We start from the raw sequence: 20,812 nt of genomic DNA, 5'->3' as shown, positions 1-20,812 counted from the left end.
GCCTCAGTCACTTCCTAGGCATGTGACCATGGATAAGGCACTTAACCTAACTGATCAATTGCCTTATCTGCAAAAAAGCTGATCATGATAGTACCCAATAGGACATAATAACACCTTTCCAAGGTTGTTGTAAGGATCAAATGAGATAATATTTACAAAGCACTTTGCAGATCTTAAAGTGCTATATTAATTTTTTGCTTTACCATTATGATCACCTCAATAAAGAGCAAATCTTTGTAGAATGCCCTCCATCATTTCTCTTTTTGGACATTTTCTTTTAATCTGGAAAAGTGAAAGTATTTCACATCCATTCCTATCACTGAAGGACTTACTAGAATAGCAATATGTCAATGTCCTTATTTTCTGTGATGATGATGGATATTAGATGGCTCTAACCCCACTAGAAATGACTATTTCCCACCTAAATATCCCCAGTTAGTACATATGTTCCCAGGAAGAATATCTGTCACTGCTTCCACCGCCTTCATTGCTTTCTACAATATAGGAATTTGAAGATGGATTTCAGGCTGTCAGGGCAAAGTATAAGCACCAGTCCCTTTGGAAACATACTGAATACAACCTTAGCAACCTAGTAATTTCCCTAAAGTTAATGCTCCTACTGTGAGATGACTATACCCTGTCTTCTCAAATAAGCAGTCTTTTTTTGCTACATGTACTTGGGGGCGGCCCTTTCACTTTGGTTCTTCACCTTTTACCACTTCTTTACTGCTACACACTTCCCTTTAGAAAATATCTTTCTATTCACACAATCTACTTCTCCCCAACTTGATATCATCAGTGTACATTAAGGAACTCCTATCAACAGAGTCCTGCAATTAGGGTTGAGAATGGAAATGCCTCGAAGCAAGAGGCAGATTCTGGAATAGGAGAACCTTTTCATCCTCAAAAACCGACAGGGAGGGAGAAATAAACACCAATAAAAAAAATTACCAATCTTCCCCACCCCCATCTAGATGTTCAAAGAGGGCTGCTGAAATATGCATGAAGCAGAAATGTCTTGTACTTCATTCGTATAAGGAAGACCCTATTACTCGCCTTCCCAATGGGTAGGAGAGTGAGAGAATAATAAATAGTGGAAATTATAACTAAATAAAATAAAAAATTTATATTATAAGGAAAAATAGATTTTTAAAAAAAAACAAACTATCCATTAAGGAGCAAATTAATAGCGCTTGGAGGAGATTGGGAGTTTTTAGGCCAGCAAGTCCATTGGAGCAGTCAAAGTGTGGCAGCGGATAATATAATAAGTATCCCCCTTCTCCCCTTTCTCCTGCTGAGTGACCATCTCATTAGGCTTCCTTCGCACGCTCAGGGGAATCAGGGAAGGCCCGAACCCCAGGCCCCCTCCTTGAGCTCCACAAAAGATGTTTTTGTCTGTTTGCTCTGATTTGTAGCCCGAACAAGCTTCTTCCAACAAGTGGCAGCTGGACAAATGGCTCAACAAGGTGAATCCCCATAAGCCTCCGCTCCTCAACCAAAATGAGAGCCACGGCCCGGAGGGCAGCCAGTACTACAGCCGGGGCAAGGACGAGGCGCAGGAGTGCGGCAAACTAGCCCCGCTCTGCCAGGCCGGCCTCCGAGACAAGGAGGTCAAGGGCGCCTGCAAGGAGGAGCAGAGGCCCAGGACTGCCAACAAGGCCCCGGGGACTAAAGCGGTGAAGCAGAAGTCGCCCCCCGCCCCGCCGCCCGCGCCTCCCGCTGCCCCCGCGGCCGCCCCCGCGCCGCCCCCTGCCGCCCCTGCCGCGGCCCCCACGGCTCTGAGTTCGGGGCCCGCCGGGGCTGCCCCTGCGGCTGTGGAAGGTGCAGGCGCGCAGCCCCCACCCCGGAGGTCGGCCTGCAAGAAGCCCCCGAGGAGGACGACGACTGCGGCCCCCACGACGACCACGACGACGACGGGGGCGGCCGCGGGGGCGGCGGCAGAGAGGGCCTCCGCGAGCGAGGGCGCCAACTGTCACCGGCCTCCGGCAGAGGAGCTGGCGGCCAGCGAGGTGCTGGCGGAGAGCCCTGCCCCCGAGCCCCCCAAGACCAGGCCGTGCGGCGCCAGGACGGGCCACCGGAAAGAGCTGCGCTCGTGCTCGGCCTCCTCGGCCGCGGTGGCGGCGGCCGCGGCCTGCGAGAAGCGCCGCACGCGGGGCCTCAGCAAGACGGCCCCCAAGTCCAAGGAATTCATCGAGACCGAGTCCTCGTCCTCGTCCTCATCCTCGTCCTCCTCGTCCGACTCGGAGCCGGAATCAGAGCAGGAGGGCTATCCGGGCCCCAAAGCCCCCGCGGTGGGCCCGGCGTCCACGGCGGCGGCCTCGGCCTCGGCGGGGGGCGAGCAGCGGCTCCGGGAGGGCGGCCCCGGGAACGGCGGCGGCACTACCGCCAACAAGGCCGTGGGCTCCATCAACGCCAGGACCTCGAGCGACGCGGCCAAGGAGCTCGAGGAGCAGTTCTACACCCTGGTGCCCTTCGGCCGCAACGAGCTGCTCTCCCCGCTCAAGGACAGCGACGAGGTCAAGGCCCTCTGGGTCAAAATCGACCTGGCCCTCTTGTCTAGGATCCCGGAGCCCACGCCCCCCCAGGAGCCTCCCACTGCCGCCCTGGCCGCCCCCGGCCCCAAAGAGACGGACCCCGGCCCGCAGACGCATGCCCCGGACCTGCCGCCCACCGAAAAGGGTTTGCCGAAATCTAAGCGGAAACGCAAGGTAGGCATACGGGGCAATCCTGGGTCACTTGGGATCAGGTCGGTTCAGACAACATTTATTAAGCTCCTCCTAGGTGCCAGGCGCTGTGCTAAGTGCCAGGGATGCAAATAGAGGCAAAAGACAGTCCCTGCTTGCATGGAGCTTACAATGGGGGGGAGAGGGAGGGGACACACAATATGCAAACAATCAATCAATAGCCTTTATTAAGCACCTACTAGGTCCCAGATACAGTGTAAGCGCTGGGGATGCAAAAAGAGGCAAAAGACAGTCCCCTCCTTTCAAGGAGCTTGCAATCTGAGGGAGACATCATGAAAAGAAATATATACAAAGAGACCTGTGTACAAGATAAATGATTAACAGAGGGAAGGCACTGGAGTTAAAAAAAAGGTTGAGGAAGGCTTGTTGTAGAAAGTAGGATTTTAGTTGGGGCATAAGCCAGGGCAGTCAGTATTTGGAGAGGAGGGAAACCATTCCAGATATGGGGGAGAGCCAGAGAAAATGCCCAGAGCCAAGAGATGGAACTTTGTGTTCCTGGAAAGGCATAAAGGCTAGTATCCTGAATCAGACTGTGTATCAGGATGTAAGATAAAAGGTAGCAGGGGGCTTGGTTATGAAGGGTTTTGAATGTCAAACAACATTGCCTCTGGAGGCAGCAGGAAGCCACTGCAGTTGGGATGGGGGAATAGTATTCCTTGATCACTTCAATCAATTACTTGATTACTTCACTTTAGAGGTTGAATGGAGGATGATTTGGAGTGGGGAGAGACTTGAGGCAAGCTGATCCACTCCCAGACTGTTACAACAGTCCAGATGTGAGGCAATGAGGGTCTGCACCAGAGTGGTAACAGTGTCCAAGGAGAGAAGGGGTTATATTGGAGATATGTTACAAAAATGAAATTGACAGGCCTTGGCAACAGATTGGATGGTGGGGTGTGGGGTGGAAGCATTAGATAGTGAGGAATCCAGGATGTCTGAGAGACTGAGAGAATAGTGTTACCTTGTAAAGTAATAGGAAAGGGAAAGATTGAAATTTGTTTTGGACATACTAAGTTTAAGATGTCTATTGGACATTACCTAAACAGATGTCTCCTGTGCAGGAGACATCTTAAATTCAATATGATGGATACGTTCATTCAATAAATAATTATTGGGCCCCTGCTACATGCAGGACCCTGTGCTAGGGTAGACTCTTTGAAGGATACAGAGATGTGTAAGTCTCAATAGGTACAATATCTGTCCACTGGGAGCTTATAGGGTCATTGGGAAAATGACTTCCTGTAGAAGCCACAAAAGTAACTGGTAGCAGGCAGAAGGCAAGTACTTGAAGAGTAGGCAAGACCCAAGAAGTTCTACAGGTATCCTGGGAGAGAACATCTCTGGCTGGAGGATGATCTGGGAAAGTCCACAGGTGAAGGGAGACTTGAACTGGGTCTTAGATGATAGGTAGAATTTTGATGCAAGGAAGGACAGTCCAGGAAGGAAAGGTGGAGGTGGAGATCCCCAGTTACAAAGGCAAAGCAGCAAGAAGGTGAAAAGTTTGGGCCACGATAAGAATCAAACCTATTTTAGAATTACCAGAGGATTTTCCTAGGGATGAGGGCCAAATTGTGAAAAATACAGAATACCAGGCAAAGGAATTTGAACCTTATGCTATAGGAAATAGGAACTGGAAGTATTGAGCAGAGGAGAGGCAAAAACCAAGAATTCTGAAGAGAGTTTACCAGCCCCCACACATGGGTAACTTAGGTAACAGTGTAAAAACAGTTACTTTTACAACAGTAAAAAAATTGATACTGGTATCATTTGACAGTGACCAAAATTCAGGACAAGTTCTTTAAATTATAACCATGTTAATTATTAATGAGAGTTTAGCCTTCTTACATTTTTTATAGCATCTTACAGCCTTCAAAGCACTTTGACGAACATCTTTTGGAGGTTGAGGTACTTGGATATTAAAGGCACTAGATGGAGAATCCGGAATCCCAGGTTCTAGTTGTGTATCAGATACTCGCTCACTATACTTAGCTACTTCTTGTTTTGAGAACAGCGTTTCTCATTATCCGATTTCATTCTCCATTTGTAAAATGAGGATAAAACTCAGGAGGTGATATAGGTGAAGATGATTTAACAATAAGAACACAACATAAATGTAAGGAGTTACAATTAACATTCGTCCTCCCTGCTGTGAGAGTTTGATGGAGCCATTTCAAATTCACCGAGCCAAAAGAGAAGTAACAACTTTTGGTTTGTTTTTAGCCAAAAGCATTGATGTGTTCACTACCCTAGAAGTTGAAACGTGATGTATCATTCAAATGCTGGGTGATTTGGGATGATTTCAGCCTAGCTCTTCCAATTGAGAATCAGTTGAATAATGCCTTACTGACCCTTAAAGATGAGTTCATTGAAAGTAACTTGTCTCTTTCCCAGTTCTAAGCAAAACTTATTTTTAAAACTCCTCCTCTCACCCACCCCTCTCCAAATAGTGCTTACCTATCTCAAACTTGCAGAAATACCAACACTTTGTTATAGAACATCTCACAATAGAGTAGGGTTGGATCCCATGAAGTTCAATATGTTAAGTATTTGCTTACTGAAATGCCCCTCCCCCCCAAATACTCTATCATAATATGACCTCATAGTTCTTCATGGCATGGGATAATGTTACCACTGAATTATTTAGTAATCATCAAATCCACATATATTTTCTTTGGCCCTTTAATTTCCATTGGCCTTCTTATACATTTACAATTGCTACTGTTTACTTCTCCTAGATTTTCTAACTTCCCAATTCTGGCTCCCATATCAATAGGCTAAGTGAACAGAAACCTCTTCCTAAAGTAGACATGCTCAGAGCTTCCCTCTGCAAACACAGATTCCCACATAAATAAAACAGAATGAAAATAAAAAAGACAAGACAGGACTTAAACCCTTCTTTGGCTTGCTTCCTTAATATTCATCAGGCCATTACTAATTTCTTTTAGGCCCTGAGCACATGGTCAGTGTTTATTTTCATGGCCTGTTTTCAGAAACATTTAAAGTCTCCAGGGAAGGAGATGTAGCAACCTCTGTAAGTGACCCAGTCCATTATCTCATAACTCTCCTAGAATCCTAGGATATACAGATGTATTCAGTGAACCTTAAAGGCCTCACTGCATTGAAAAGACTTTAACTTTAGGTAACTATTTAGAACCATAAAGTTGTAACTCTCAGGAGTCCTTCATCTCCACCTCCTCACTCCGTGCTCCACATCTTCAAATTCCATACCTTCCAAGGGCAAACTGAGGACAAGACTGAATGAAAAGCTTTCTGACTAGGAGGGTGGTTTAAGACTAAAAGTAAAGGAGGTTATTGGTGCTTCCCAGGATGTCTTTGAGGACAGGCATTTCGAACTGCTTAAGAGAAGGCTTAGTGACAGGAGTGGCATGATTGGACAAAGGGACTTTTGAACAAATAAATGAATGTGGGACTCCTTTCTGAGGAGCCCTTTCTAAGTTCCCTTACCTCTACCAGAGATACTGGGAACACTTAAATGAATACTTATTGAATTCAATTGAAATAGGGAAGATGGAAGCAAAATTAGCTCCAAAGTGTGGTAGGAATGAGTAAATAGTTCCTCATTCCCCTGAATGAAAAGGCATGCAGAGAATAAAATGCAGGGTATATTTTACCACCTTGAAGATTTTCCTGGAACTTAAGATCAGATTTTGGTAGCACCACTAAACTAGAGAAGAAAATGCCACTACTCTTACAGTCCTAGGTCTAAAACAGAGATTCTTTTAGGGAAGGAGTTTAAGTCACAGTTATTCTCCCTAGACTAAAGCACATGGCACCAATACTTTCCCAGACGTGAGATGAGTGCCCTGGGTAACCATAGGACATACTGCTAGGAGACACTGGGAGTTCAGAAACATTTGGGGGCAGAGATGAAGTGGATGCTTGAGGAAACATAGGTTTACATGCTGTGCTTTTCTTAATTCAAAGTATTTCATTTTCCCCTGCCCTTTTTTATTTGGTTAATTTATATGACTACATGCAATGTATATTCCTTCTATGATCTAATGTAATAATCAATAAAATCAAGTACTGCAGAGATGAAGGAAACACTGTTCATGGAGCCCTTTACTAGGCATTATGGAGCCATAAGACACTGAGCACATTATGAGTGCCTATAAAATGTTTGGGATTGGAAGAGTAGTAAGACGGGCTCCTGAAGATTCTGAGCCATACAATGCTATAGCCATTGTGCCAGGTGGTGGCAATCAGGAATCTATGAGTAGGTCCCCCTAGACTAATATTTTTACTTAAGCATCAGGGAACAACTGAAACTGGGGCCATGGGACTACACTGACAGCTAGGTAGATGAAAGTTAAAGACTCTCTGTCCTAAATGAAGTAGGCCAATCCCTGGTAAATAGTGGATGTGGGATAATTTCACTTCTCAGGTGGTATATACACTTGACCTACAACTGGTATAAGGCTGACAGTGCTGTAACACAGCCAGAAACCTTATAATAAATTCTTTATTATGTATTATCCTGATGTCATAGAGAAATGAAATATTGTTTAGCACAACCTACACCATACTCTAATGACTCCATACCCTTCTAAAAGAAATAAGTGTCTTTTAAGTACAATTGTAGGACTACCCATCAAACTTGAAATCTTCCATGTCTCCAAACCTGTTGTTTCTGGATGGTTTAAGATTCTTAAGGATACTAGGATACTCCAGCATGGTAACAGTTAGCTGAATTTAAAGGACCAAGGCCACTAACTACCGTCAGTCTTTGCTTTAAATTCATAGGAGTAATGAGTTTCAGAAGAAAGTTCTCAAATTGTCGATGACCTCACTCCTCTGAGCCCGGAGGGTACACAGTTGTTCTGACATTCTCTGCTCCAGTTCCCAGATATGCCAGAGCAAGTTAAATTGACATTTCTATCCTAATTAAGAATTGGCCTGCCTTTTGGAGAGTTTAAATACTGGCCCAGGATGTTGGCAGAGAAGACATGATCCTTGAAAACATTCTCTGTAGTACTTTGATCATGGAGTTGTCATTTTTTTCTTAAATAAGCTGTTTTTAATAAAACAGAATCTCATTCTAGTTGAATGGAAGGTTTATTGTGAAAATACACTGGTAGGGGTGTTATAAATGGCTGCTTTAACAAACATGAATGGAACAAGAGTATGGAGTAATTTAGGGGCATCTTCCACTGGGGGCTGCCACCCTGAGTTATTTTGTTTCTTTTTAAAAAAAGGTGATCCTTTTTAATTTTATCTTCATACAGTGTGAAAATGAGGAAGAATTTAGGGAGATCAAGAAAACTCAGGGAGAGAAAGAGTGTTCCTCACGACTGACTACTTTGGCCAACAGTACTTCATTGACAAGCCATTGCCACTTGAACACCAATAGGTATGTTTTCCTTTCGAATCTGAAGTTGAGCTACTGTGGTAACAGTTGTTTCAAAAGACACTCCTGTCTACCCCTTTGAAGAGGTGGAAGGTTTGTGGATGTGGTACGTTGTACATGTTTTCAGACTGTTCAGTGTATTGATCAATGTATTGATTTTGCTGGTGTTTTTCCTCTGCTTTTAACATAGTATTTGTTATGTAGGAGATTCCTTCCTTCCTTTCTTCCCTCACTCCCTCCTTTCCCTCTGTCCACATAGGGAATCATACTGTTACCTGCAGGTGCTCTGCCCAAAGGAGTATAAATTTTGATCGCTGAAAGCTAGCAAGATATCTTGGAGTTTACCAGCTAGATTTCTTTTTTATGGACCATGTCTTAAACCCAAATCACTCTGGCTGTCATTGATTGGCAAACAGTACGTCCCAGCCCAGGCCTCACTTGGTTACTGTTTGGATTCTGATGTCGAAGAGTGAGCATAAATAGCAGTTGTTTCTATTTTGGCCAGAAACCCTGATGATCTTCCCTTTCCAGATAGATTGCTCCCCCCGCCCACCCCAGCAAGGTAAAAGAGGTCATTCTTTGCCTCATTTTTACCTAGCTTTAATTACTGAATGAGTGTTGCCTCAGTCATACTGAGATCTGGAAAAACACAATGCCTTTTTACTACATCAATGACCATTTCTAGTCGTCCTGATCGATATCTTGCCACTAGACTCAGATGACTCCAGAGGAAAGAGTAAGGCTGATGTCTTTGCACAGCCCTCCCTCATTTAAATCCAGTTCAGTTGCAAGTCATGACATCACCTTCCTGATGTCATGGTCCTCTTTGAAAATGAAGGACAAACCACAACCTGTTATGTAGGATAACTCTGAGAGAGAGAATAGGAAGGGATACTGGGAGAACTTTGGGTGATGTAAAAAAAAAAAGGTATCAATTAAAATTTTTTTCACATAAATTTAAATGTTAAATTTTTTAAACTTCCAAAAAGCCATGTACTATGTCGTGGCCAGGCCAGGTTCTTAATGGGTAGACCCAAGTTGGAACTCTAAATCTACCTGGAGTTGAATCACAGAGTTGTAGTTAGGTGAAGGTTGCTACTTGTCTTGGGTCACAGAGGTGTATAACTATGCCTAACTGCTGCCTCTGTGATGCCTTTATTTTGCCTAAATGAAATTACTTTGGACATACAATTTTATGTTATCCATAAAGCTTCATATCCCCCCCCAGCTCTAACATGCCAGTAGTTAATTTTTTGACCATGCACATAATTATAATTACATAGCATACACTTTGAATACACCATACAGCAATTACCCCCCAAACTTAAGGAAAGAAGGATCATATATGACCCATTGGGATAGTAATGTCTGCCGTATGTAAAGATGGAGAACCAGAAAGGGAATTATAGTAGCAGGGTGAAAAACAGGTGTTTGCTCTTCTTAGTTTTATTTCAGATGATTTGGAATTGGTCTCAAGGCTCCAGTCATAGAATGGAAAGATGACCTGTAAAAAAAATAACATTGACTTACAGTTAAAGTTTAGATTAAGAAAGTATTTTGATTATTCAAAGGCACATAGAGGGTAGATCAAAGGAGTTTGTCAGGAATATTGACTTGATAAATTTTACTTGAAAATGAGGGTAGAGCACCTAGGTAAGTTTAGAACAAGCAAACCCCAGGTACACATGGAACTCATGTCTGAGATACACTGGGGGACATGATGCATGTAAACAGAATGAAGGTCAGCTAGGTGGCTGAGTGGATAGAGTCCTGGGCCTGTAGTCAGGAAGACTCATTAAGGTGAAATCTGGCCTTAGACACTTACTACCTGTGAGACTCTGGTCAAGTCACTTAACCCTGTTGCCTCATTTCCTCATTTGAAAAATGAACTGGACAAGGAAATGGGAAACCACTCTAATGTCTTTGTCAAGGTCACAAAGAGTCAGATACAAGTGAAAATGACTGAACAAGCAGAATGAGAGGTTGCAGAGGCATGCCATGCTACACAGGAATCTGGAAGACTCAAGTTCAAATTTGGCCTCAGACCCTTAACTAGCTGTGCAACCCTGGGCAAACTGCTCCATCTTTCTCATTTTCCTCATCTGTAAAATAGGGATAAATAATGGCCCCTACCTCTCAGGGCTGTTGTGAGGACAAAGTAAGATGATATGTGTGAAATACTTTGCAAATCTTAAAGCACTGTATCAGTATTAGCTCTAGAGGTATAGATAGGCCCTAGTGCCACAGACACACACATACATATGTGTGGACCATGTGAATACCAGCAGAGGAAGTTGTGATTAGAGGCATATTTTGTCTCATAAACTTTATCTGAAGCTAATGTTTTCTTGAATCCTCCTAGTTGTTTTGGGAAAGAATTGTTGAGAAGGGGAAGATATCAGAATATAGACTAATGGGCTGCGGAGTCAGAGGACCTGAGTTCTAATCCTACCTCTGCCTCAGTCAGTTACTAGTTATGTAACTTTCCTGGGCCTCATTTAGACTTCAACTATAAAATGAGAGAGTTTATACTAGATACACTTTGAGATCCCTTCTAGCTCTGGATCCCGAAGTCAGGATTAGTCACTGCACTGCAAGCACAGAAATCTAAGATACCACAGAGTGACCTAGGGTACTGGGTTTCGAACTTCCTGAACTCAGGAGTTCTTGAGTTTCCTGAAATAGATAACACATAATAAGTTTGCCTACAGATAATAAAGCCCTTTAGGACTTTCGGTAATATTCCCTTCTTTCCTTGGATGGGGTCTTGAATTATGCTACATTACATCCTACGGAGAAGAATATTCTGAGGGTGTCCCAGATTATGTACAACAAATATGGTGGAAGTTCGTGCCCACTTAGAAATATCAAACTTCTCTGTACTGATAATATTAAAAGATTCTTCAGTCTCCCTGACTGTGTAGGAGAATTTTTTAAGGGAGATTAATGTTCACCACAACACATAAAAATGTAAACTGAAAGGTTAGAAAAAGATGGAAAGCAGTCTTAAAACTTGAAGAGGAAATTGGAGAGCTAGGAGGATGGGTGGGGGGAAACACACACACACATTGCCATAAAGCTTTTGTAGGAAGAAGACTGGAATTTCTAGATAGGGCTGAGAACTGGGCACACTAAACTTGTCCTCATATCAGCATATATTTAGCTCATGACATACTAGAGTGAATGCTTCTTGGACCCCCTTTCCCTGAATATAACTGAAAAGGAAATTGCGGTAATGGCTATTTTTTGAAAGTGCTTATCATCAGGGAAATCCTTTTTCAAGATTGTAGATGTAGAAGCTAGCTTAGCTTAAGTACTTCCATTTTAAAAACTCCTTCATTAGACTTAACACAGCCTTAGTGGCTAATATTTATGTAGCACTTGAAGGCTTGCAAAACATTTTACGTACATCAACTCATTGGATCATCAGAATAACTCAGGTGGGTACTATTATTCTTCCTCTTTCAGAGGTGAGGAAACTGAGACAGACAGGTTAAGTGATTTGCCCAGGGACAGATAGCTGGCGTCTGAGGCCAAACTTGAACTTAGATCTCCCTAACTTAAAGTCCAGCATTCTCTCTAATGTGCCACTAGTTCCCGCAAGAAGTAACTTAGTGATCCTTATGCCTACGATTGCAAAAACGTGCTCTTCCCCCAGCCCCTTTAGTTCATCAATTGCAAGATAACTCAGTTTGGGTACTCCAAGAAAGTCTGAGCCACTGCTGTAATTCTGGTGCAGATTGTCCCCACAGAGGGTATGTCTGTTCCCCTTTTTATTCATACGTCATGGTGCTAACAGGGTGCTTTGAGCAACTTTACAGAAACCATGTCCCAAAATAATTGGTTTATCTAATGATTTTTTTTATCAGTCTCATCTGCCAACCAGAGAAGTAGTCTGTATTACACAGTAGCATATGCAAAGTAAACCCTCCCCTCTTATTCTACTTTAAAGCACGTTTCCGAATGTCCTTGAAACTGTAGAACTAGTTTAAACCAGCTCCCTAAATACGAAAAGTATCTTTACCTTCCCTACAACTGCTTTCCTCTTCCCTAATTGCTTTGATTAGAAGAGAAATACGTATTCCTGAGAATGGTAAGTGAGTAGGCTAGTGGGTAACCCTGGACTTTCAGATTGGGATCTTCCATTACAGTTTGTACAATGCCATAGAACCTGTGTTCATAGTTCATGATGTATTTTGGACTCTACTTTCCCAAATATGGCTTCAAAATAAAAAACAGTTGCACTCTTTTTTAAGGGTCCCTCTGGGATAATGGGAACTATTACTGCTAGCTAATTCTGGGACAAAACCACACCTAGAGATACCAATCCATTTTACTTTACTTTGTGGAGTCCTAGCCTAGAAATCTAGGAGTACCTGCTCTCCTCTTGTCCTGGTCCTTGCTAAGAATAAACATTTCTCCTTTTTCCTCATCCAAGCAGCTGGAGTTAGGGAGGCAACTATAAGGAAGATGTTACTTCCAACATTAGGGAAGTTGGTTTGAAACTTGAATGGAATCTCTTCAGGGTTCCAAGGATATTTTGGAAATTTGATCTAAGACTGAAGTTATGAGCTTAGGATAACCACTTTTTGAAGCAGCCATCCCTAATTAACTGGAAATTCTCCATCCTATCCCTAGGTTTTTCGTATTGTATAATCTGTTTGTCCTATTAACCCAGCTTTAGCCCTAACATGTATATTACTGCCTGTGATTTATACACCAACTTCCAAAATTGTGAAATTTGTTATAAAATATTTATACAGTAGAACCTCATTTTCATCTTTTAACAGAAATGTTATAAGGACAAATGGCAAAGTAGACAGGAAGATACTTTGAATTCTAAGCAACAATTCTTTATAAATCTGAGGTACTATTATTATTCCTGTTAATTTTTATTAGTATGATGAAGTATACTTTATGAGGCAATGAGCCAGCACAAATGAGCAGAGTGATTTTATAGTCAGAGCAAAGGGCGAGTAGACAGAAGTTTAGCTTCTAATCATATCTGTCCCCTTACTTGGTTCTGATTCAATGGATGCCTGGATAAACCATAGACTAAATGACTGAGAGTGGTAGCTGTGTGTTTCACAGAGTACTTTGAAACTTAGTTTGCCTAATTTTTAAATGAGAGTTTTATTTGTCATAATATTTGGTAAAACTAATTTTTTAGTCACTCTGGAATAAGATGTTTTAATATCATGATTACTTGCTTACTAGCTCTTTGTGGATATGAAAGAAGGTGCCCAATAAGTATTATCACTGTTATTATTATCATTATTAGAAAGAGATAGACTTTTAGGCTGACTCCAGGTTCGCCATTTACCCTCCATGGCAAAGGAAACCATGATCTAAATTTGCAAATGAACTTTTGGTCCTAATACCATAAAGTTGTTTCCAGGAATAATAATTCCTACTAAACTTCTCCCTGCCAGCAGGTCTTAAATTGGAGGTTTTGGTAATATATAAAACATTTACCTTCTTCAGTGCCGGCTTTGTGACATTCCATTACTGTAATTTCCTTTTCCAGCTTGGCAATACCAATAAATAAAAATGAGAAAATGCTTCGGTCACCCATTTCACCCCTCTCAGATGTGTCAAAACACAAATACTCCAATGATGATTTAACTTCTTCCAGTAGACCTAATGGCAGCAGTCTGTTCACTTCCATCTCCTCCAGCAAAAAGCATAAGACGGAGAATCAGTTGCAGCCCCATGCTGGAGACCTTGCTGTAAGTTTTTATGTTGTCATTTCCTAATTAAAACATTCACATGCAAACCTGGAATTTCTCCCTCTCCCACACACCTTCCCACCCTTCCCCCACGCTATCTCTATTGCCAACAAAGCATTAAAATGCCGACTTGCTGCTTTATGAGAGATCCTGAATAAATGAATTGCCTCTCAGCCCACCCCATGAAAAAATAAGAACTACTCATAAACCTCTTTTGCTCTTTAAAAATAATTCCTCATAGCTTTTGGTTTCAATTCTCAAAAGAAAACAACCAGAAGTAATGTTTCCTTTGGTGATGATGTAAAATAGCCAGTTGGAAACAAGTTTTTGCTCAGAAAGTTCCCCGGGAGTAGGATCACATAGGGCAGTAGGTGTCTCAGAAAGCTTCTCTTGAGGTCTTCTAATGCCTTTTGATCTACTGTGTCACTGATCAGTGTAGACCACAGAAAAGCAGCACTGCTACAGCACCCTCTTTTTGTGGAGAGAACCCCTCCAGTGAGAAAAGACTTTGACAGCAGGTGGTTCTTCTCTATGATGCCTAACAATAGTATAACTTCTGGATGCAGTCTTCCTGACAAAGTTTTCCCAGCCATATTTCTTTTCACAGTTATTGCTTCTCTTAAAAATTGGCAGGAGCTCCACATGTGACAGAAATGAGGTAACCCTTTATAAGGGCTAATAATAAAGGGATGAGAAAAAGGAAGAAAAAACAGGGCCTAATAAATATATATTTAACCTATTAATTGATGATAAATAAGACCATCCAGGAATCTAAAAGCTATTATCATTGTCAGGAAACTTGGCCTTTCAATCCTCATTTAGCAGCTATTCTGGCTAAACCTGAATCTCAGAGTTCTCTAGAAAAAACAGAACTTGGGAGGGAAATGAAATAAGAAGCTTCCCAAATAAATCTCTGGGGGGGGGGAACCTTCCCATTTCATAGGACCTTTGTGCAGCCATAAAATCACACACAAACACACACAAAATTAAGAATTTTCAGGTAAAATGAATGATTACATCATCCACAGAGATGATTTTGCCTTTCCTTTGCCTATCTTTAATTATTTAAATCATTTTGCTTCCCTTATTGTTATAGGTAACATCTATGATATTTTGTGAAATAGTAGGGGAAACTTTGTACATCTTCATTCCTGACAGATTTTCCTCAATACAAACAATTGTAGCTTTCAGTTTTAGAGAAATATTTTTGATATTACTAAGTAAAGGTCTTAAGAGTTGTAGTATCATAGATACAAATCTTAGAAATAATTTTATCAGTACACTTTTAAGGATAGTTAATATAAATGAATAATTTATTTTATGTTTTTATAAAGAATTTTCAGTTTTTCAAATTGTAGAGTCAGATTTTCTGGGTTATATTCCTTTCTGTGCCCAGTAGAATTTAACATTCCCACTTTTCATATGAAATAGGTCCATATTTGAAGATATAATGCTGTATCTATAAACCCTATAAAATTATTTTAGTTACTTCAAAGGAAACCATTTGCCTTAGTTGAAGGTACTTAATTTCTTTTTTTTCCTTCCACAAAACAACAGTGTTCCATTTTTTTCATTCTCAAAAACAAAACAAAATAAAAAAAACCCTGTAGTAATTATCATTGACTGTTTTCTGCATATCACCTTGAAATTCCAGTCTTCCAAAAACACTTTATAGAAACTGGTTTTTGTGACCTGAAAAGACAAAGTAGTCATAGGTATTCCTTGAAACAAAGAAAGAGTAAATTAAGTTGTAATTTACAATACAAAAAAAAATCTGTTTTAGTTTGTGTTAATTTTTCATTTAGTTGGCTGAATTTCTCAAATATTTTGGTATTGCTTATTATCTAGAAAACAGTTCACAACAGCTCAGAAAACCTTCTCTTCTATAATAAACCACGGCCCCAGACGGAACCATGGTCACCCTTATCCAATGGGCACAGAGACTGCAGGAGACAAAAACTCATCTTTGATGATATGTGAGTATGGAATTTTTTATGTTGAGGATGGATGAATAGGTAGGTAGATAGACAGGTAGATAGATAAATAGATAGATAAATACTTATGTGTGTCAGACACTGTGCAAAGCATTGAGAATCCCAATACAAGTAGACATCACAGTCCCTGTCCTCAGTAAACTTAGATCTTGACAGGTAAAGACATCGCATGAAAGGAGAGGCATCATACACACATTGGCATGGAATGGAGGTAGCCAGAGAGGGTCGTAGAGACCTGCTTAAGGGAGAAGATGAAGCAAAAGTTCAGCTATCAGAGCTCAATTTCCTAGGATTCCTAGAGTTTTAGGTACCAGTGGAAAGATGACGATTATATCCAGAGTGCAGGTGACATGGTTTGGAACTTATGACTAGGAAATGAGGTAGGGGTCTTTTGAGACAAAAATTTAACTTGTAACATGGTTGGTTTGTTTCAGAGCTATAATTAACAATTTTAGAATTCAAAGCAAGCAGTATAAAATATACATACCCAGAGGTTAAGTTTGTAGTTCATGATCTGAAAATAATACAAGAAGTAATTGAGACTAATTTAGTTGAGCGGTAAGGGGAATTAATGACTACAGTAGCTCACAGATTGGTTTTATTAACATTTTCAGTGATCTGGTGACTTTGTATTTTAACTAATTATTCTTTCCATTTAGGTGCTAAGTTCCCCCATTAGTACTAAAAGAGTACATGTGTGTCAAATTTTTCCTTAAATTTCAGTGCCCTGGAGCAGAAGCCCAATTGCCTCACTCTAATTATGGCTCTAGTTTTCCCCAACTTATGGTGTGGTCAGTTTCTTGGATATGGCTTAGTGAGTTAAATATTTAAGCTCGTAAAAAAAATGAGTCCTTAATTCTAAATGCCTTTTTAAAAAAAAAATTTATTCTAGTAGAAGTATGTAGCTTCTTCATTTCAAACTGTAGGCTTTTGAAGTTGGCATACTATAACCACATAGAATCAACTGAACTCATGAAACAGTTGGGGTTGTTTTGCTCTAGAATATTTGGTCAGGATATGCACACATGTACGATAGCAATAACAGATTTCTCAGCACCTGGATATTGGTCCTGGGATAGTTTTATATTGCTACAATTGTATTTACTTTTTAAACTCCAGCTAGCAGAGAATAGGAGTGATTTGCTAATGGAAACCCCCCCTTCCCTCCCAATACTATACCAGTTGTATAGAGGGTATTTGAAGTGGAGGAAAAAAGAGGACTGGGATGATTTGGACAAAAATTCTGTCTCTATAGTTGCCCCAACTGAAACTTACTCTAGCCACCTTCAACCCTGTGCTAATCTATTTCTGCTGTCCAGGAAAGAGAAAAAGACAAAAAGCAGAAGAGAATGAGTAAAAGTATCATTTTGAGATGCTTGAGAAGTGGTCAAAATAGTGGCAGAATAACATTCTGTTCCCCTCCTGCATTCCCCAACCCATAATGCAGATCTTGAGTACAGGTATTGTCAGTTGATTTTTTAGAGGTTATATCAGTAGTAGACTTCACTTACTTAACTGACCTCTGGAAAAATTTAGGGGCTAATAAAGGTCAAGGGAAATTTTATAGATGAAAAATCAAATGTTTTTTTTTTTTTTACTGAATTAGTTTCAAATAGACTAGACTTGAGACAAAAGGTGTGCCACAGAGGGGGTTGTGGGGGTGGTATTGTGTTCTCTTCTCCCTGCTGAGGCAGTAAACCCTATTGAATCTCATTTCCCTATACTCTTTTGGCTACACACCAACCCCTCTTTTCTCCCTAATCATCTCCAAGGCTCACACTAAACAGTGAGAGGTGTGTTGATGAAACCCTTGGGAAGTGTCATAGCATTCTATGCTTTAAGGGTATAAGGCATGAGAAACTAGTTGGTCTCCCATATTAAAGAAGAGAATTATCAATCTTGTACACAAATTTTAGGTATTAGGAAAGAAAAAAGAATATAGGGCAGCATTGTATTTAAGGACAATGTAGAATCTTATGTTGAGAAACTGTGACTCTTCTTCCTAAGCCTCAAAATGCAACATGGCCAAACAGAGGCTAGACTAGAAATTGTTTCAATGTTTTGCTCCAAGTTTATCATTCCTGAAAGCCTAACCTTGGGTTTCATTCCATATTTCTTGTGTCTCCATTTCTTCACCATGCTTTTTTGTCAGCTAATTGTACTTTGTCAAGCACAGAGTCATCCATGTGCTAAGGTGATTCAACTTAAAAAAAAAAAACTGGCTGCACATAAATTTGAGTACTGGATATAGTGAATGCATTAAGTATGTGCTGGAAACTAAAATGCAGAGATATGTCCAAAATGTGTATAAATGAAGACTGAATCAGAAGCAGCAACAATAAAATAGTTTTGCCTCAAACTGCTGCTCTTGGACTGCTTATAAGAAGAAATGTTTTCCTTCTGCTGTCCCTGGAACTAATACAACTTTGCCACTGTCTGTATCAACTAAGAGGCTTTTATCACTTGTTCTTCCCATTAGCAATACATATGATTTCTCTGGCAGGCATCTACAATAAAACTGCTTCCTCTTTTATGGAGATAGAAACAATAAAAAATTTTTAAAACCTCTTTCACATATACGACATGGATAGATTGCATGTTCCAATTGCCATGTGCCCCATAGTTATTTGAAATCCATAAAAATAAGAAATATGCAACTCAGAAAAAAAAACAACTTCTCTATTGAAGTGGGAAAGACAGAAAATATTCTGCAAGATTGAAGAGCCAAAGTAAGTTCTGCCTTTTCTTTTTAGCTATTAATGTTAACAATGAGATTGCATATGCTTTAAAACAGATTTTGTCCTGGATCTGTTGTATACCCAAAGTATAAGGAATTAAAAGTGACTTAGGACTGGACATCTATAATTCTGGGCTTGAAAATAAAATTACTTGACCAAGAATCTGGTATATTATCCAAATTCTGCATTATTACACGTGGCAGTTGGGCTTGTCTACCTTTGATTCCCAAGCTCTCAAAAAAGAGAGCTCTGTAAAGCAACAGTTTGAATGAACATTTTCAATGTTCTTTTCCTCAACTCTTTACCTAACAGCCCAGTTGGTAGATTAGAATCTCATCTCTGCTCCTTCCCTGCTTTGACCTCCCTTTGGTATAGGTGCTAATGAGCAGTGAATTGAACAGAGGGAGGTATCAGAAGAAGGGAAAAGAAGAAGTAAAAGGCTAGTTTAGTTCAAAATTGGATAATTAGTATATGAAAATTGCAAGTTGTCTAAAATCCAGTATGAGAGCTTATAGTGAGCCTGTAGGTAATGGAACAATGTAGGTAACAGATTCTATAGGCTGCCACTTTAAAACAAAACTCATTTTATTACAACACAGTGGAAATATTAACTGATGAGACACATAATCAAGGTTCCATGAGAAATTTTCTAGCATTTTCCCCCTTCTATTTCTATTGAAGGTAAGGAACCAACAATAGTATATGTTTAATTTCCAAGCCTTCAAGACAAAGTTTCAAAAGAGCCTCTTATTCTTTGTCAGTTTCTAAATAATGTCCCAGTTGGGCAATTTTTATACCTTAATGATTCAGAATTTGTGCATGTGGCAGGCAGAGCCAGATTGAGCAAATGCTTTGGAAAACAATGTTATCCAGGTCAGCTTGTTCTTCACAAGTTGCAGACCAGAGTGTCAGGCTGACTTGTGCTTTCTCCAACGCTTTGCATCTTCACCATTTGGCAGCCAGAGCTTTAAGGTGACACTGGTGTGATAACAAACTTAGTAAGGATTCAGTAAAAAAAAAAAAAAATTAAGTGGCAGCATTTGGTTCAAATCAATCCCCAGTCACCATTGGATCTCATTAATCCCCAAAAGCCCTGAGCTACAATAAATCCAGGATTGTAATTATTGACAGGAAAATTATTGAGCTGAAGAGAGAAATAACCACATGGCAGAGGCTTCAATACAGAAGTCCTGAACAGACCTAAGTGGCAAAATCACTTGGCTGGAAAATAAGCCACCAAGTTCCAGCCAGCCATATTGCCACTGTTGGGAAGACAGTGGTCCCCAAGTGCCAGGTCTGCCTGCTGCTACTCCTGAAGAATGTGCTGTCTTGTGCCCATATTTCACATTAGTCAGTCATGAAAGCTGCATTCAGCCAAGCCACCAAATATCCCATCTGTTCCAGTTGAAGTGCTAACATGTAGTGAAGCTACCTAAACTTCACAATCTTAAGAGAAGGTTCCCCTCAAAAAAATCACTTCTAGAAGGCCTTGACAAGTCAGATGTAGGTGGGGAAAAGTGAGGGTGACCAGATTCTTCATATGTAACCATGGTCAGCAATATTCCAGTAATAGTGCTTTGATTTTTATGGAAGTGGGAAGGATCTCTTTGCCCTTCAACGAATGGTTGAATGTCTCAGCATGACTTGGCTGTCAGATAGAATCTGAAATTCTTTTCTAAGCTATATCTTCCTGAGGTTGCTGTGGTCATCTTTCACCCAAAGAGCAGCTCCTTTTCTCAAAACATTTGGTGATTTCAAACAGTAGAATTATAGGATCATTGATTGAGAACTAGGAGGGATTTCAGAGATGATCGAGACCAGGGCATCTTAATCTTTGTGTGGCTCAGGAACCCTTTGGCTGTCTGCTTAAGTCTCTAGAATCTTTCTTGGAATACTGTTTTTAAATGCATATAATACATAGGGTTAGGAAGGAAATCAGATATATCGAAGTTTAATTATCAGAATATTTTAAAAACAAGACAGAGGCCCCAAGTGAAGAATCCCTTACTTAGTCCAACCTTTGCTTTTACAGATTAAAAAACAAAACCAAACCTGATGGCCGTAAAGGTCAGGTTGCTTGTTTGAAGTCATAGACCTATGACAGAGCCAAGATTTGAGCTACAAACCTAGCGCTCTATTTACTGTTCATGTTTGAGTTTACTTTATTTTCTCACAAGCTCTTAGGGTGTGTGTGTACATGTATATTAGATAGATATATATACGTATATGTACACACACA

At 40.6% G+C, this 20,812-nt stretch overlaps 1 protein-coding gene and 1 long non-coding RNA gene across 6 annotated transcripts in view; one reads left to right on the top strand and one right to left on the bottom strand.

Moving 5' to 3' along the window:
- AFF3 (ALF transcription elongation factor 3) overlaps positions 1-20,812 on the top strand; it is a 651,407-nt gene that overhangs the window by 592,304 nt on the left and 38,291 nt on the right. For all 5 annotated transcript variants that reach the window (XM_072616809.1, XM_072616808.1, XM_072616807.1 and 2 more), the window contains 4 exons: positions 1,416-2,708; positions 7,991-8,115; positions 13,640-13,841; positions 15,690-15,817. In XM_072616809.1, the coding sequence (XP_072472910.1) occupies positions 1,416-2,708; positions 7,991-8,115; positions 13,640-13,841; positions 15,690-15,817 (1,748 nt within the window). The remainder of the gene's footprint in view (positions 1-1,415; positions 2,709-7,990; positions 8,116-13,639; positions 13,842-15,689; positions 15,818-20,812) is intronic.
- On the bottom strand, positions 9,543-13,825 carry LOC140508915 (uncharacterized). The gene is made up of 2 exons (XR_011968527.1): positions 13,588-13,825; positions 9,543-9,616 (listed from the first exon to the last, which is right to left on the bottom strand). It is a non-coding gene; the product is annotated as an uncharacterized lncRNA (long non-coding RNA).

The sequence above is a fragment of the Notamacropus eugenii genome, chromosome 5, assembly GCF_028372415.1.
Source record: "Notamacropus eugenii isolate mMacEug1 chromosome 5, mMacEug1.pri_v2, whole genome shotgun sequence".
Taxonomy (NCBI): domain Eukaryota; kingdom Metazoa; phylum Chordata; class Mammalia; order Diprotodontia; family Macropodidae; genus Notamacropus; species Notamacropus eugenii.
This window is presented reverse-complemented; position numbering and strand designations above follow the sequence as displayed.